General features: G+C 44.9%; 1 protein-coding gene across 1 annotated transcript in view; it reads right to left on the bottom strand.

Moving 5' to 3' along the window:
- LOC148474932 (capping protein, Arp2/3 and myosin-I linker protein 2-like) overlaps window positions 1–17,883 on the bottom strand; it is a 970,125-nt gene that overhangs the window by 220,033 nt on the left and 732,209 nt on the right. The window contains exon 29 of the mRNA XM_088457971.1: window positions 1,391–1,787. Within this exon, the coding sequence (XP_088314097.1) occupies window positions 1,391–1,787 (397 nt within the window). The remainder of the gene's footprint in view (window positions 1–1,390; window positions 1,788–17,883) is intronic.

The raw sequence follows: 17,883 nt of genomic DNA, 5'->3' as shown, positions 1-17,883 counted from the left end.
GGGAGGACTAAAGGTTAGGCACTCCCCCTGAAAAGTTAGGGTTAGGCTAGGGGAAGGGGGGTTAGGGACTAGGGGGGAGGTTAGGGTTAGGCACCTCCCCGGGAGGATTAGGTTAGGGAGCGGAGAGGGGGGGGTTAGGTTTAGGCACCAACCAGGGGACGTTAGGGTTAGGCACTAAGGGGGGAGGTTAGGGTTAGACAACCCTATAGGCGAGTTAGGATTAGAGGGGGGTGAGGGGAGGGTTAGACTAACTTACCTGCGCTGTCGGCATTCTGTCCTACCGGGCTTTCTGTCGGTCTTAGAACCGGGCCGCCGGTAAAACAATCGCCGGTAAAACAATCCCATTCCATCTAATATATATATATATAGATATATTTAAGATGAGCATATTATATTTATGAAGAAAGTATATATCCCTTTCACTTTTCTGGGGTGTTTCCAATTTTTTCCCCTGTTAGTGTGCATGTGATACATTTGGCACAATAGGAAGTAATGAGGAAGTTGCGTACGATTTTGCATTCTATTTTAATGGGGTTTTGTGTTTCAATTTTGGAAGGGGTTTCATAAACTGAACAGCAAATCCCTTCTTAACATGAAACAAGATAAAATTTGGTTTGAAAATCGAAAGCAATATCCATTATTAGTAAATTTGAGATTTGCTAAGGGATTTTGCTGTTCAAGTTCAATTCGATCTCAGGAGATTTCAGAGACTCATAAAAATGAATCTCAAATCAAACCATAGTAAATATACCCCCAGGAGATATTCCATGACTCAAGGGGTTAGAATGACTAAAGCTTCTAAAAATGAAAAGTGGTGGTGTTGCCCATAGCAATCATTCAGATTGTAGCTATTATTTCTATTGCTTCCTAGAAAATTATAGACTCTGAATGGTTTCTATGGGCAACACCAGCACTTTCATAACTTTCATGACAATTTTGTGTGGCTTTTAAACTATTTAAATTTTTTGAACTAATAGCTGCTAATATTTTTTTATACACCTTGACCCTAAGTACAGTATGCTTCTTTACAAATACAGTATGGACTGTGTTATTGCTGACAATAATTATAGCTATTGTTCTGAATCATTTGTCCCCTACCTAGATTTGCTTGATGCTACCTGACTTTGTTAAACCCTGGCTTTCAAAGTAATTAAAATTCTAGTTATAGCTTGAATTTGAAGGTTTGAAATAACAGATTATTGTTATTGCTTTAGGTAGAACATATTTTAGGATCAGGTACTGACTGGAACACCTAGGTCCATTTTTCATTAAATTATCAGCCACATGCTGCTAACTACAAACCTTAGATAGTCTGCCAATGCTTTTAAAAGTCACTTTTGAGCAAAAACTATTTCACAGAGTTTGGTTTTTTGTCCATCAACATGTTTACCTTGTCCTTTATTCCAAGTGATTCTTCATCATTCGCAGGCAGGAGAATCAGTGACTGTGACTTCCCTTCACGTGAATATCTAGGTTTGATCCTCCTTGCAGCATCCGGTGTCCAGGTTGGATCATCCATACATGTTGCCTCAGCAGAGGAGGCATTGTCAGTTTTATCTTGCCCTTTTAAGGTCTCACTGCTTTTACCCAGAGGTCTTAATATATCTGTTAGAGTTGGTTTTCTGCTTCGTGAAATCACTGGGCTACCTTCAGGATCTTTTTCAGATTTGGAACCTTTAGAGGATCTGGGTTTTCTCAATGCAAAAAATTCTCCTATTTTCTTTTTGAATGTTCGGGACCCAGAAGAGAGAACAGTGGGTTCTGTAGATATCTTCAAAGGAATTTGCCTGTAGAAATATAAGATGGATAGTTAAGGTAATAAATATGTCTTAACATTTTTCTTAACATGGTATGACATTTTCAGGTAATTTCTATTTTCATTGCATACATTATTCTGAACTAACATGTTAATGCAAAATAAAAAGCCATGGTGAGTGTCAGCGCTAAATGTAATGTCTCTTAACCTCCCCAAAAATGTGATAAATAGCAGTGAAAAATGAAATGTTTATTTAATTTAAAAATGTATATAACCAAACACTCAAAACAGAACAAAAAATATAAGAAATTAATATTAAAAATAGTGAATATATAATTAAATGAATTGATGAAAAATGTTGATATAAGGTAGAACCCTACCTGCAACAATTGGAATACTGTGCTACTGTCACTGCCAGCAAAACATTTGGTATGCATATTAACCTTTTTGAACAAATAATTTGATTATTTATACACCAATTTGAATTACTTTTTTATTCTCTTTGGAGAATTTAATTATATTTTTTTTCAAATTAAGTTGGAATTAATTCTATTGTGGTCAATTACTGTGAACTAATTGATCCCCTGGGGCTATCCAATTAGCCCCGAAGCGTGGCAGCCTACAGCACTTATCGGAGATATTTTTTTGGGACCTCAGCAGGTGCCGAAAAAGAATCCCCGATAATTAGCCTGTGTTCGGGAAGCTGTCCGCGAAAACACATAGGTCCATGAACATATCATGGATTCTATGGCCTTTGATAACAGCAGGACAGACGTTCAAGATGAGAAGTGTGGAGGCTGGGAAAGCACATCCACCACAAATGACAATATGTGCCACATTGAAGGTCTGTTTCAGGAGGACAGACGCTTTCAAGTTAGTGATATTGCTGACAAATTGAACATCTCAGTGGGTACTGTGCACAACTTCTTTCATGAGCAACTGGGGTACAAGAAAAAGTGTTCACGCTGGGTACCAAAGCAACTCATAGAAGCTCACAAAACCAATAGGATGGGATTGTCACTTGTGCACTTGACACGGTATCATGAGGAGTTTCTGCATCATATTGTTACAGGTGATGAAACATGGGTACAACATGTGACAATGGAGACGAAGCAAGCATTGGAACACTCATCGTCCCCACCTTCAAAGAAATTCAAAACAACTCCATCAGCAAAACAGGTCATGTTGACAGTGTTTTGGAACCACAAGGGTGTGCTTCTTGTTAATATACTCACCAAGGTACTGTGAATGCTGTCCACTATTGTGGTACATTGAGCCAGGTGCAGAAGGAAATTCATTAAAAATGACCTTGACTGCTGCGAACAGGTCATGTCCTGGCTTCACGCACGGCAGAGTGAGAAAAATAGGGGAGATCGCTTTAGGTTCGCTTTAGGTTCCGGCCGACCATTACACGACCACCCCTCTATCTGAACCTGTGGGAGACGAACCCATGCAGATTAATCGGGCTCCCCTCATGGTAGAGGAGCGGCAAAGGTGCCGATGGGAGAACCTGTGCATGTACTGTGGGGAGACTGGTCATCTGGTCGCTGCCTGTCCACTTCATCCGGGAAACTCCCGATCCTAACCTGTGCTGGAGACACCAGGTTGGGAGTGATGTCCTCGTCTCCGTCAAAAACTGAATCTACCTTGACCATTACTTTAGAGATTTCCCATGGTTCTAAAATTGTTCTTTCTCTCCTTGATTCAGGGGCTGCCGAAAATGTCATCACTGCCGAACTTGTCCAGAGATTTCGGATTCCTGTCTCCTCTCTCGACCATACCGTCACCCTATCTGCAGTGAATGGCACCCAGATTATCAACGGAGTCGTCTCTCTACGTACTCTACCTGTGCCAGTTCGTGTCGGGGCTCTTCACACAGAAACTATCCAATTCTTGGTGATTCCCAAAGCCTCCCATGAAGTCATCCTTGGATATCCCTGTTTACGCAAACATTCTCCCAATATTGACTGGGGTACCATGCAAATCTTGTCCTGGGGAGAGACTTGTCGAGCGTCCTGCCTTCCTCAAATCAAGCCCGTCAAAGAAATTCACATTGCAACCACTACTCCAATTCCCTGCCAGTACCACTCCTTCTCTGACGTCTTCTGCAAAACCGGGGCCGATATTCTGCCTCCTCATCGGGAGTGCGATTGTCCTATTGAGTTGATCCTTGGCAAAATTCCTCCACGTGGCCGTACTTACCCACTCTCCCTGCCCGAGACCAAGGCCATGTCAGCGTACATCCAGGAGAACCTGCAAAATGGGTTCATTCGACTATCCTCCTCACCGGCAGGGGTGGGATTCTTTTTTGTATCAAAGAAGGATGGAGGTCTGCACCCTTGCATCGATTATAGGGGCTTAAACGACATAACTGTCAAAAACCGCTACCCGATACCCCTCATTACCGAACTTTTCGATCGAGTAAAAGGTGCTACTATTTTTACCAAACTGGATTTAAGAGGGGCCTATAATCTCATTAGGATACGAGCCAGAGACAAGTGGAAAACAGCATTCAATACCCAGGACGGTCATTTTGAATATCTTGTAATGCCCTTTGGCCTCTGTAACGCCCCTGCTGTTTTTCAGAACTTTGTGGATGAGATCTTCCGGGACTTACTATATATTTCTGTAGTGGTTTACCTAGACGATATTCTGATATTCTCCTCCAATATTGACAAACATCGGTCCCAAGTCAAGGAAGTGCTAACTCGTTTATGAAAGAACCACCTGTACTTTAAAGCTGAAAAATGTGTGTTTGAAGCTTCCTTGGTTCCCTTTCTAGGTTACATCGTCTCAGGTTCTGGGCTTGAAATGGATCCCCAGAAAGTACTGGAAATCTTGGACTGATCTCGTCCGAATTCTTTGAAGGCGGTACAAAGATTTCTAGGCTTCACTAACTATTATCGAAGATTCATCAAAGGATTCTCCACCCTCATGGCACCCATTTCCGCTCTGACTCACAAGGGGGCAAACCCATCTCAGTGGCCTCCCGAAGCCGAAACCGCCTTTCAACTTTTAAAACAAGCCTTCATTTCCGCTCCTGTACTGAGACAACCTAACATTACTTACCCATTTTTTCTAGAAGTGGATGCCTCTTCCGAAGCAGTAGCGGCAGTACTATCCCAGAAACTTGAGGATAACAAGTTTCATCCTTGCGGGTTCTTCTCAAAGAAATTTTCCCTAGCGGAAAGGAATTATCCCATTGGAGAGCAGGAATTGATGGCTGTGAAGTTAGCCTTTGAAGAGTGGCGATATCTTCTCGAAGGTGCTACGTTTCCCATCACCGTTTATACGGATCATCAGAACCTCCTATATCTAAAGAATATCCAGTGCCTCAGTTCTCGTCTGGCCCGGTTGGAAATATTCTTCTCCCGTTTCAATTTACTTTGACTTTTCACCCAGGCTCACTGAATCAAAAAGCAGATGCTCTCTCTCGTTTTCTCTCCTCCGACGCATCTTCCGAAGGTCATAAGGAGACTCCAGTTCTGGACTCCAGAGTATTTGCTGTCACTCGCATTCAACCCCCTCCTGGGAAAACCTTTGTGACCTCAGATATGCGCAAACAGCTTTTGAAGTGGGCTCATACTTCTCGTTTTGCCGGACACCCGGGCATACGCAAGACCTTGAAATTCCTGCAACGTTCATATTGGTGGCCTGCTATGAAATCAGAAACTGAAGCTTTTATTTCCTCCTGACCACAGTGTGCTCAGCATAAAACATCCACACAAGCTCCTGCCGGCACATTGCTACCCCTGTCGATACCAACCCGTCCTTGGACACACCTATCCATGGACTTTGTAACGGACCTACCCGTTTCCAATGGGTTTACCACCATCTGGGTTGTGGTGGATCGTTTCTCCAAAATGGTTCATTACGTTCCCCTCAAGAAATTGCCATCTGCTCAAGAGTTGGCCCAGCTGTACGTCGACAATATCTTCCATCTCCATGGACTCCCAATTGAAATGGTCTCCGATAGAGGGGTGCAGTTTGTAGCAAGATTTTGGAGAGCTCTGTGTTCTGTCTTCCAAATTAAACTAAAATTTTCAACAGCTTATCACCCTCAGTCTAATGGATCTACAGAGAGGGTCAATCAGGACCTCGAGACCTTTCTGCGAATCCACATGTCTTCATCACAAGACAACTGGGCAGGCACTCTGCCCTGGGCCGAATTTGCCCATAACAGCTCTTATCATTCTTCTACGGGGCAAACCCCATTTTTTGTAGTTTTTGGTCTGCATCCCAGAGTACCAGAGTTTCAAGAATTGCCAGTCTTCGATGTACCAGCGGTAACCTCCACACTACAGAAATTCTCTCAGATTTGGACTCAGGTTCATTCCGCCTTACAAAAAGCCTCTGTTTGATGTAAATTAGCAGCTGACAAAAAAAGGAGAGCAGTGCCCAACCTAAAAACGGGTGATTTAGTGTGGCTGTCTACTCATAATCTTTGCCTTAAAGTCCCGTCCATGAAGTTTGCTCCCCGCTTCATCGGTTCATTTCCCATCACTCAAGTGATCAATCCAGTGGCCTACAAATTGAAACTCCCGTCCTATCTCAGAATACCAAACTCCTTCCATATCTCCCTGCTGAAACCTCTCATCCTGAATCGCTTTTGCAAGTCCTGCCACGCTCTCCCAAAGTCCTAACTGAGAAGGGTGTAGAGTTTGAGGTCAAACAAATCCTGGACTCTCGTTTTCATTATGGTCAGCTTCAATATTTGCTGGATTGGTAAGGTGATGGTCCTGAAGAGCGTTGTTGGGTGAAAGCTGAGGATGTCCATGCTCCTCGCCTGGTGATTAAGTTTCATTCTGAAAATCCTGGTAAACCCAAGAAGTGTCCAGAGGCCACCCTTAAAGGAGGGGGTACTGTCACGATCAGGGCTGACAGGCTGCCGAGATCGTGGTCCTTACCGCTCCGGGCGCTCTGGCATGGCGTCTCCGGTGGGGGTGCAAGGACCTGGAGAGCAGCGCTGGGTACTGTGAGCCTCCGCAGACTAAGGGATTCCATCTGGAGGCAGGTGAGAGAGGTTGAGTCTGACAGTGCTTCTGCACACTGACCACTGGGCGCGGCCATCTTGGATTTGGGTCACATGTTGATTTGGGCCAATCAGGTAACAGCCTTGGCTAGGGAGGCTAGAAGCCAATCCTGCACTACCTGAGGGTACTAAAGGGCTGTCAAGAGGCTCCTTAGTTGCCAGTGCAATGTCTATCACAACGTATGCTGTGAGCTAGTTCTCTGTGCTCCCTTGCTCCTTAAAAGTGCCATTGCTCCAGTGTGTTCCTGCAGATTCACCTCTCAGCCTTGGTGCGGTTCTGCTCCTGTTACTACCTGTCTCCTGACACCGGCTACCCATTGTTTACCCAGCCAACCCTGGTTCTCCTAGTTCCGCCAGTGTCTCCCAGCCTGTCTCACCCCTTCGTGTAAACAATTCCTTCATGAGTCATACCCCCCTAAGGCCGGCTGCTTTCAAGTACCAGCAAACGAACCCTCACTCGCCATCCGACTCCACTCCGGGTCCAGGTGCATGCCAAGCCGTGACACTCCTATGTTTCACCTATGTGTTTTCTCCAGCTAGTGCTGAGGTCTGTTCACACTATGACCTCACATCACTCCCGGATGACGCAGAGGTACACCTGTACTGCACATCGCATCCAGCTGGTTATGAGGTCTGTCCACACTGTTCTTGCTCTGTGCTCTCAGTGTGTTTACTCAGCATGCTCAGGCTCCACACACTAGAGTTCCCTCCAAAACTCAGTATGGGCGCAGTCATGTTGGATTTAGTCACCTGACACTCCTTCACCACTCAAGAGTGCTGCTCCCAGACCAGCTGATCACAGCATTCAAACCCTAGGGATCAACCCCTATAAATTCTATTTCCTGACTGTCCCACATTGCCAGTACAATGTCGCTTCTGCTGAAGTTACAGCTCTGTGCTGAGCTCCCAGGTACTCTCCATTCCATCTGTGCTCCAGTCTGGGTAATCCACTGAGACACTCACTCCTAACTACAACCATCGGTCTCAGCGGATATCTAAAACCATCGGTCCCAGCCAATATCTCCAACAATTGGCCCCAGCCAACATCTCCAACCATCGGTCTCTGCCATTATATCCAACCAGAAATTGATATGACTTGTCGTAGGCGCTTAGACTCTCCAAAAAATGAGTGCAAAGCTGCTGTAAAAGAAGAAGGTGTGCAAACCTTCACATATTACATTTATTGCTTTTTAAAATAAAAATAATATTTGGTCCAACCATTAGAACACACAAACAAACACATATTGTTGCAATTTGTAAAAAAAAGTAAGTAAAAGAATCCTAAAAAGACAATATGTTGCCAATAGAATTAGTATCAGCCCGGCAGTTCAAATCCCGATGCCGGCAGCTCAATGAGTGAAAATCCCGACAGCGCAGGTAAGTATACTATTACTACCACATCCTAACCCTCCTTTAGGGGTGCCCAACCCTAACCTCCCCTAGTGCCTAACCCTAACCTCTCCCCTTAGTGCCTAAACCTAACCCCCCCTCCCTGCACCCTTAACCTAACCCTCTCGAAAGGGGTATCTAACCCTAACCTCCCCCTAGTGCCTAAACCTACCCCTCCTTCCCCTAGCTTAACCCTAATCTTTCCCGAGGGGGGGTGTCTAACCCTATTTCCCCCTGGGGGCACCCTTAACCTAACCCCATCCCCGGCTAAGTGTTTACTTACCCCCGGCAGAGGACGATAGGTCCGGCGTCCTCTCGGTGTATGGCATCGTAGCCTTTGAATCAAATATATTTCAGCAATCTTTAGGTCTTTATTAGTATTACCCACTGTATCCTTTTTTGGGTATGCAGTTGGTCACAGTTTAGTATGTTATACTGATCTGTCTTCCGCCACTATTGAGCTACCATGTAAGGCATATGCTGGAAATTTGCATCTGGAGCTCTCTGATCTGTTAACATCAGCTTATTTAGCTCAGCAGTTATCTTGTGAGGTGACCTTTAGTAGACAAGTAATGGAGGTGTATGGCCGGAGTGTTGTGACTAATGCCAGTGGTTCGCTCCAGTTCAGAAGCTGTGTACGGTTCTTATGCCGACAGGCAGTGTTCAGCGGGTCTACTTCCAGCAGCCAGCTGTCTAATGATAGAGACTCAGGGTCTGATTCAGACCCGTTTGCTAGATGTGGCCGCTCACTCCTAGCATATGCAAATTCACCTAAGTGACGTCAAGGCAGATGATCGCACGGCAAGGCATAAGCACGCCCACTATGTCTTGACAAGCGATCACTTTGTGTTAATAGACGCCCACGAGCCTATCTTCATCCACCCACTAGTGCACGTCATCTCCAAGAAGTATATACAACCATCGGTACATCGGGTTCCATCGGATCTGACCGCAGTGCTGATTATCTGACCCTACCGCAAGCACTGTGAGCAGTGCAGTGTAAAGACCAGCCAGGTGACGTGTACTGTGACGCTGCCTGTTAATTATAATTATGCACGCCTCTGAAACAGCGTTGAAACACTCAGGCATGCCGGCATTCGCACCTCCACCACCCCGTTACTACTACTGCCCTACCCCTGTTACAACCCACAAAAGGCCTCTCCTGTCACTCATTCAACTGGGCTGTCTTTGCTGGGCGAGCGAGTGCTTCTCGAACGCTCAAACTAGTTTGATGCACGTGCACTACGATGCATATGCATGCACAGATGCATAACATCGGCCGCATATGAATGAGCGGCCGCTTGCGAACGGTTCTGAATCAGGCCCTCAGTTCAATTGAGTGAAGCGATCTTGATAGAGCGGTCTCGATTAAACATTTCAGATCAGCTTAGTCCATAGAGATAAAGGCAATTACAGCCTAAGAATAAGGCATAATTATCAGAAAAAATAGTTTGCTTAACACGTTTTAGTGCGTCATGTACCTTCGTCAATATCTCCAACCATCGATCCCAGCCGATATCTCCAAACAATCCATCCCAACCGATATATCCAAACATCGGTCTCAAACCGATCCAGCACTTCAATTCATCATCGGTCTCAAACCGATCCAGTACTTCAATTCCTCAAAATCGGTCTCAAACTGATCCAATTCTTCAATCCATTAACCTCAGGGCCAGATTCAGACTCGTTTGCACGGCTACGTTCACACGCTATGGGCGATTGTCGCCCATCTGCGCATGCGTATGTGGCAATATGCGCATGCGCTAGCCAGTCTATGCGATCGGGAAGTGATCGCCCGGGGTACACAGACTGCCTGCTACTTTGAGTGGCAGAATGTGTCGTTTGTGGGTGGTAACAGGGAAAGGTGCCTTAACGGGGGAGTGGTGCTGCGAATGCAGGCATGTCTGAACATCAAAACTGCGTTCTTTGGGCATGCATAATTAAGGTGGAGCATCATTGTACACATCACCTGGTCTTTTTATGTGACTGAAGCACTCACACTGCTTGCAGTACAGTAGGGTCTACCAAAAGCACTGCGTATGCCTCCAATGGTTCTCGATGTTACCAATTGCTAAGTACACTTCCTGGAGATGATGTGTGCCGCGAAGGGAGAGGGGGCAGCATTGACTGGCATGTGGCTGCACTGCCGCCACACTCTAAGACATAGTGGCCGCCCTGAAGCCAGGTCATGCAATTGTGGGATTTGTATACTTGGCCACTGACGGCAGCGTGCGAACGCAGCCATGCAAACGGGTCTGAATCGGGCCCTCAATTCCAGCCTGTCTCCAAACATTGGCTCCAATTCAATTCTCTCCAAACATTGGCTCCAATCCAATTGTATCCAAACATTGGCTCCAATCCAATTGTCTCCAAACATCAGTTGCCACCTGACTGTCTCCAAACATTGGTTTCAATCCGATTCTGCTTCATCAATCCATATAATTGATTCTACAGCATCAGTTCCAATCTGACCCTGCTTCATCAGTTCTATATCATCAATTCTATTATGGTACATCAGTTCCTATTCAATTCTAACACTACAGTTTCAATTCAATTTCCAGTCTAATAAAGTTGTTCCCTACAGTCCTTGCCTTCAGGCTCATCACCTCCAGCAATTCCACTGCCTCCTATTTTCCCTTAACGCATGAGGAAGTCCTGGTTCCAGCCACCCAGGTTCATACAAGCCTCTTTGGTTTCCACTTCAGCTTCCCACACCTGTTCCAACCAACACCAACCCTCAGGTATGACAATTTGTAATGGCCCAATAGATCCAGCTGAGAATCAGGCCCAAGCTGCAGGATTTGTACAAGACCTTGTAACTCACTTAGATCATCAAGAGGCAGCACAGGTTTACGTGATACAGTTCCTTCAAGAGCTAATCAACCAGCTGGATAATATCCAAGCCACAATCAGTGGTCCCAAGGCATCCAGGACAGCCTCACAGAATCCTTCTGCATCTGTTCCTAAGGTTGGACCCCATCTTCAACTGTTTATTCCAAGCATACTCAGTGGCAATTCTAAAGGAATTTCTCCTGAGAAGGCGATTCACCCTCTCACTTGCTCTCGGAATTCTCAGTCCACTATTGCTTCCAACCCTGATCATCTAGGTACTCTTCATCAACTGTTAAAACAGTTACAAGGCCTTCTCACCTGAATTTTTCTGATTATTCATGAGTTCCTTGGTGACATTCCTAAAACTATAAAGGGCCTGATTCAGTAAGGATCACTATTGCGATCGCAACAGTGATTGCGCATGTAATCTCACTGAGAAAATATGCTAATTATTGCAATCGCAATGCCATCGCAGCCAAACTTAAGGATGCCCACTTTACCTTATACACATCCATAATACTTTGCAAGTCTGCAAAACCATCGGCAACATTGAGTACAATTGGAGCCTCACACACACTTGCACAATGCCAGACCTTACTCGGGAATTGCTAACCTCATCGCATGCAGTGAAAGCCCAAGCTGCGTATGGCACCGTAATGGCTAATTTAAGCACGCCCCTGGAATGGCATTAAAATGCACTGGAATGCCTGCGTTTTGCCGACCACCCCCAACACCACCCTCAAATGGTCACTTCCTGTCAATTACTCTGTCTGTGTAGTCACTGTGATCATAGTCGCGATCACAGTGGAGTGTTCGCTCATGCGCACTGTGCTGCATACACATGCGCTGAATGCAATAACTGGCTGATTGCATGCGTAATCGCAGTTGCAATCAGTAATGAATCAGGCCCTAAGTCTTCTGTTCCATATCCTGTGTCTGAAGAGACTTTTGTCACAGACTCTCCTAGAGCTAAGGTTTCCCTTACTAAGCAAAATAAAGTGAGACACACCGTAGTTACCTGCTCCCCAAGCTCTCTGTGGCTGAATGCCCGCAGGTAAGGAATTACATACTGCATCTCTCTCTATTGTGGGAGTTCAGATCATTTAATTAAAGACTGTTCCCTTTGCAAGTCAGCATTGTTGACAAGTGTCAGTGTCATCATGTTCGTGTCTCCAATTATTTCTGTGTGCAATCTGCAGTCCCAGTTTCCTCAGCCTGTACAAGGGGGTTATGACTCCTATTAAAAAGCAGTTTAAAACGTACAATTGGGGTCCCATAACAAGAAGGTCCTACTCCAAATTTGGGAACCAAAAGAGAATGTCCAAGTCTCTCATAATCAAAGAGACGTCTGGTTTGCCAGCCTCAGAAGATGGGTCCGGTTTTCCAGCCTCTGGAGAGGCATGCAATATTTTAGCCCCAGGAAAGAAGTCTGATTCCACAGCCCCAGGAGGGCTGTCTGATTCTGCAGCCTCAGGAGAGGCATCTGATTCGCCAGCCTCAGGAGAGGGATCTGGTTCTCCAGTCTCTGGTTAGGCAACCATTATTTCAGCCCCAGGAGAGGCATCTCATTTTTCAGCCTCTGGAGAGGCATCCGATGTTCCGACCCCAGGAGGGATGTCCAATGCTCTAGCTCAAGGAGGGGCATCCAAGTCTCCAACTCCAAGAGAAACATCCAATCTGCTAACCCTAGGTGGGGTGTCTGAGTTGTCAACCCCAGTAGGAGTCTAGAGAGCCTCAGCCCAGGAGGGATCTTTAGTACCACAGATCCAGATATCAATTCCTGTCAGTCACCTCATGAGAATTCCACCCTGTTAGACACCAGTCTGAGTACCGCTTTTTCAACTCTATCTTTGAATTCTGCCCAGTCACTCAAGGCTCCCAGCATGGTTCAGGTTGAAGAGGGGCCATATGAACAATTGTATTCTACTCATTCTGGTTCCAGCCAGATTCCATCTCCTTCAGTTCAATCTGATTCAAATTCCTTTGTACACAATATGGTTCCATCAGTCTGTCCAAGGACTCCTCCGGTTCCAGCCGAGTCAAAAAATTCAAATTCCACAGCGGTTCAGTTCCATCCAGTGCCTACCGAGTCAAGTTCCTCTGGACCCAATCCAGTCCCATCCATCTGTCTGAGGGATTTTCCAGTTCCTACCAGTTCTGCCTCCTCTAGATCTAGCTGGTTCAAGTTCCTCTAGACTCAATTCAAATCAGTCTTCGGTCAATATCCAGTCTTCTCTCTACTTTGATGGGAACTTGGCTCAATTCTTGGCTGCATTTTCAGACAGCATCCCCGATTCCCATCACTTCCACATTGGCAGCAAAATACTTTCAGAGAAACAGCCTTGGAGTGGGCTAATCAACTCATTGAGACCAGTATTTAACAACCTTCAAGCTTTCTGTAAAGAAGTTAAGGAAAGATTTTCCTCCAAGGGAAAATTTTAATCTGCCATCCCAAAAACCCCAATGGGGGCTCATAGTGTTCTGTAACAGGTGAAGACTTCAAGTTTCCTATCAGTCCCAGTTGGGAATCTCAAACAGTCAGATCAGGAGATGGCATCCTCTTTCCAGCCAGAAGTTTCTCAAGCTGTCTCTACTTCTGTTCCAGTAGATGCTTCACAAGTTTCCACTGCTCAGAACTCATCTAATGCTTCAGCATGTGTCTATTTCAACTGAGATTTTACTCAGTTCTGTGCATTGACACACAAATACCTCAGTGATATTGATGCAGAAACATCAGTGTGTACTACTCCCATAAATGCCGTTAAACATTTGCTTCTATCCTTTAGAGGTAAAGCCTGGGAATGGGCTAATCCACTTATCAAATCCAAAGATCCGCTTCTAAATGATCTATCCACTTTTATTAAAGCTGTGCAAAAAGAATTCACTCCAGAATCAGTCTGCTTGAGACCATCTGAGTATCCTTTCCAATCCAAAATAAACACCTACTGCTCAGTCCTCCTGAGAATCGCTGCCTGAGCAATATTAGGCTTTACTTGTTCAGTGTATTAAAAACCTTCAAGCCATCAAGAGACGAGACATTCCAAAGTCTATACAAAGGATTCAAGGCCTGAATCAGCAAGGAATGCAAAGGAAAGAACACACGCACTTGGCCAATGTTTTTGAAATGTGCATGCGTATGCATTGCAGACTACCCGCAGTGTGTACGCAGACCCTTCCAATTTTTATTGACAGGAAGTACTGTTTGTGGGTGGTGACGGGGGTGGTCAGGCGAACGCAGGTGTGCCTTTGCATTGTGACGGTGTTATAGTGGCATGCGTCTTATACAAAAAGAGGATGAGGAATGAGTTTCACAGTCTCATGGCACAATGAAAACAGTGCAGTCTGCTTTTTCCGTTAGTGCCAAGGAAATCGTGAAATCCCTGTTGCCGTGGGCAGCGCAGGGAATCACAAATATCGGCAAATATCGGAAGCTTCCTTGAGAAAGCCCATCTGGTGAAACGTGCGTCAGCTCATCCCAGTGCACACTGTGGACCCCACACCATTTACCCACTTGGAGAGTATTCCTGACAGGTACTATCACTATTATGCCTTCTCTGCTCTCTCATTAGTCGCCGATATTTGTGGTTCCCTGTGCTGCCCGTGGCAACAGGGATTTCACAATTTCCTTGGCACTAACAGCAGAAGCAGACTGCACTGTTTCCATTGTGCTGTGAGACAGTGAAACTCATTCCTTAACCTCTATTTGTAAAAGACAAGGAACAGCAGAATCTGACCTATAGGTGCACATACTCTGTCTTTCATATCTATCTAGATCAATATCAATTTTATACTTTCCAAGCTTTAAAAGAGGGACGCCTCTAATTACTATCCATTGTGATAAATCAATTATTTATGGGATATGGTGAACAGCTTTTTAAAATGTATGTGTATTTTTGTTACATGTTATGTTATATATGTTATGTTTTATTTTCGCCTTGTTCTCACACATGAGAATTAATCCTCATATCACTGCCATTGGCAAGGCCTTCTGTCATTGTGGATATCTATGTATTTTTTCTGCAACCTCCGTTGTGGGACTATGGGCCTCATTCAGACCCACTCGCAAGCGGCTGTCCGCTCGCAAGTGGGTCGATGGTGTGCACTGCGCATGACGGAGGACTTTCCTTCGCTCGTTGTGTCTGATCAAAGGGGGCGTGCTGTCGATGTTGACTGACAGCACGCCCCCTTTGGTGGGCATGCCGGGGGCGTGCCTGCCAGACGGAGGCGTTCCTAAGGGAACGCCTACCGTCAGAAGCCGGCCCCACTGATATCACTAGTGATGTCAGTGGGAGTGATTTTGGCTCTGATAGAGCCAAAATCACTCCAGGGCTTGTGGTCGAAAACCCCGACCACAGGCTTCTGGTCGCACTGGCGATGGTTGCGATGGTCAAGACCATCGCGACCATCATCCTGCACGCTCGTATGTGCTGTGGGTGGTGACCCACAGCTATACGAGCGTCCAGGAGGACGCTCCATTTTTAAGGAGGACGGCCCTCATTCAGAGCGAGCGCTCTGCTCAGAGCGTCCGGCTCTGAATGAGGGCCTATATATCTACATATGGTGTTCCTTTAAGAAAATTATTGCACACTATTTGGGAAGTGTGTCCATATCATCACTATCTTGTATTTTGTCATGAGGACCATTTTTGTGTCAATTTGGATAGCTACTAACATGTTATAATATTAATACTGTGTCCGCAGATACAAGCTGCATTTCAGCAGTTGATCATATTAAATGTAGATTTTGAGAAATGGCCTAGATTAGCCTTATCAGATATAATATATATCTAAATATATATATATATACCTACTGTTGCTGTCTTGATAATATTCATCTTTTCACTTTTTGATATATTTATGTTGGTTAGTCCGTGATAGGCGATTATTTTCCTTTTAATTTAATTAAATAAAGCTTTATTATAATATATCAATTATCCATCTCTTCTCTTCTCGCTTTCTATGTTTCTTTTCCCTCTATTCATAGAATCTCTTTCTATTTGTTTGTCTCCTTCTTATGACAGCTGCTCTGAAAGTACTACTCTTCTGCATTCATTATCTACTCAGCCAACGTTCAGTTTTCCAATCCATCGCTTCCTGAACAAAGGCAAACTACTGTATGTTGGACAGCATCAGAAATTCTAAGGTTTGCAAGCATTCCAAAAACAGTTCAAAGGTCACAACCTGTTGACTTAACTAAGGGTTATGTTTCCTTAAGTTCATCCTCTGACTCATTTGGGTATTCCAGGCATATGGATGCACCATCTGACTTACACTCACTTTGGATATGGACTCTGATTCCGAGTTTATAGATGACTCAAGTTACATTATGGGGGGTTCTATCCTTCCTAGTCCTTCTATCCTTCCTTAATTTTTCCAGGAAGAAATTCCAGAATTGCCAATGAGAAATACATATTCCCATGAAAAGGTTCCTCATGGATGTCAGTCAAGTTACCATGGGGCTACACTTTCAAGTACCTCAGTTTCAAGAGAGGACTTTTATGCCATTGATACAATGGACTTTCTAGATGAAGTAAACTCTCTTTACAGTAATGAAGAATGGTCCACTTGTTCTGATGATGAAGGTCTTACCTTTGAAGTTGAAAATTGGGAAGACTTCTGAGGACTTCAGCTTGAATATGTACATGAGTACTTCTGAATTGCACTTCTCTAGTTATTTTTGTATGGGAATACATCTTCAAGTACAGTATTTCAGAGATTCAAGTGGCTGTCAGGAGTCCACCCATGAAGGAGGTTGTACTGTCATGATCCTGACTAATTTTTACCAGTATTCTTATTTTTTACCTCAGTGGTGTTTGGTCCAGCTAGCTCTGAGGTCCGCTTGCACTGTGACCGCACATCACTCCTGGATGATGCAGAGGTCTGCCTGCACTGCACATAACATCCAGCTGGTTATGAGGTCTCTCCACACTGTTCCTGCTCTGTGCTGAGCATGCTAGCAGTCAGGCTGCACACCAGAGTTTCCTCCAACACTCAGTATGGGTGCAGTCAAGATGGATTCAGTCACCTGACTCTCCTCCACCACTCAGAGTGCTGCTCCCTGACAAGCTGAATGCAGCATCCAATCCCTGATCATCCACCCCTATAAATTCTATTTCCTGACTGGCCCACTTTGCCAGTACCATGTCACGTCTGCTGAAGAAACAGCTATGTGCTGAGCTTCCAGGTACTCTGTATCTGAACGGTTCCAGGTCCAAGTCTGTTTGCAAGTCTCCTTTCCATCTGTGCTCTAGCCTGGATTATCCACTGAGACACTCTATCCTAACTACAAACATCGGTCCCAGCCAATATATCCAACCATCAGTCCCAGATTATATATCCAACCATCGGTCCCAACTGATATCTCCAATCCATCCCAACCGATATATTCCAACATCGGTCTCAAACCGATCCAGCACTTCAATTCATCATCATTGGTCTTGAATAGTTCCAGTACTTCAAATCATCATCATCATTCTCAAACTGATCCAGTATTTCAATTCATCATCATCAGTCTCAAACCGATCCAGTACTTCAATCCATTAACATCAGTTTCAATCTGACTCTCCAAACATTGGTTAAAAATCTTCAAATATATCTTCTAAAAAACTTTCCAAATGAATACATTATCAGTGCTATGTTGACCCTTCTTTTTCAAGATCTCTGCAATACAGCATGGCTTGCTGTCAATCAACTTCTGGGCCACATACTGACTGATGGCTGCCTATTCTTGCCTAATCAATGCTTGGAGTTTGTCAGAATTTGTGGGTTTTTGTTTGTCCACCTGCCTCTTGAGGATTGACCACAAGTTCTCAATGGGATTAAGGTCTGGGGAGTTTCCTGACCATGGACCCAAAATGTTGATGTTTTGTTCCCCG

This window comes from Taudactylus pleione, unplaced genomic scaffold (genome assembly GCF_031769625.1).
Source record: "Taudactylus pleione unplaced genomic scaffold, aTauple2 ptg000799l, whole genome shotgun sequence".
In the NCBI taxonomy this organism is placed as follows: Eukaryota; Metazoa; Chordata; class Amphibia; order Anura; family Myobatrachidae; genus Taudactylus; species Taudactylus pleione.
This window is presented reverse-complemented; position numbering and strand designations above follow the sequence as displayed.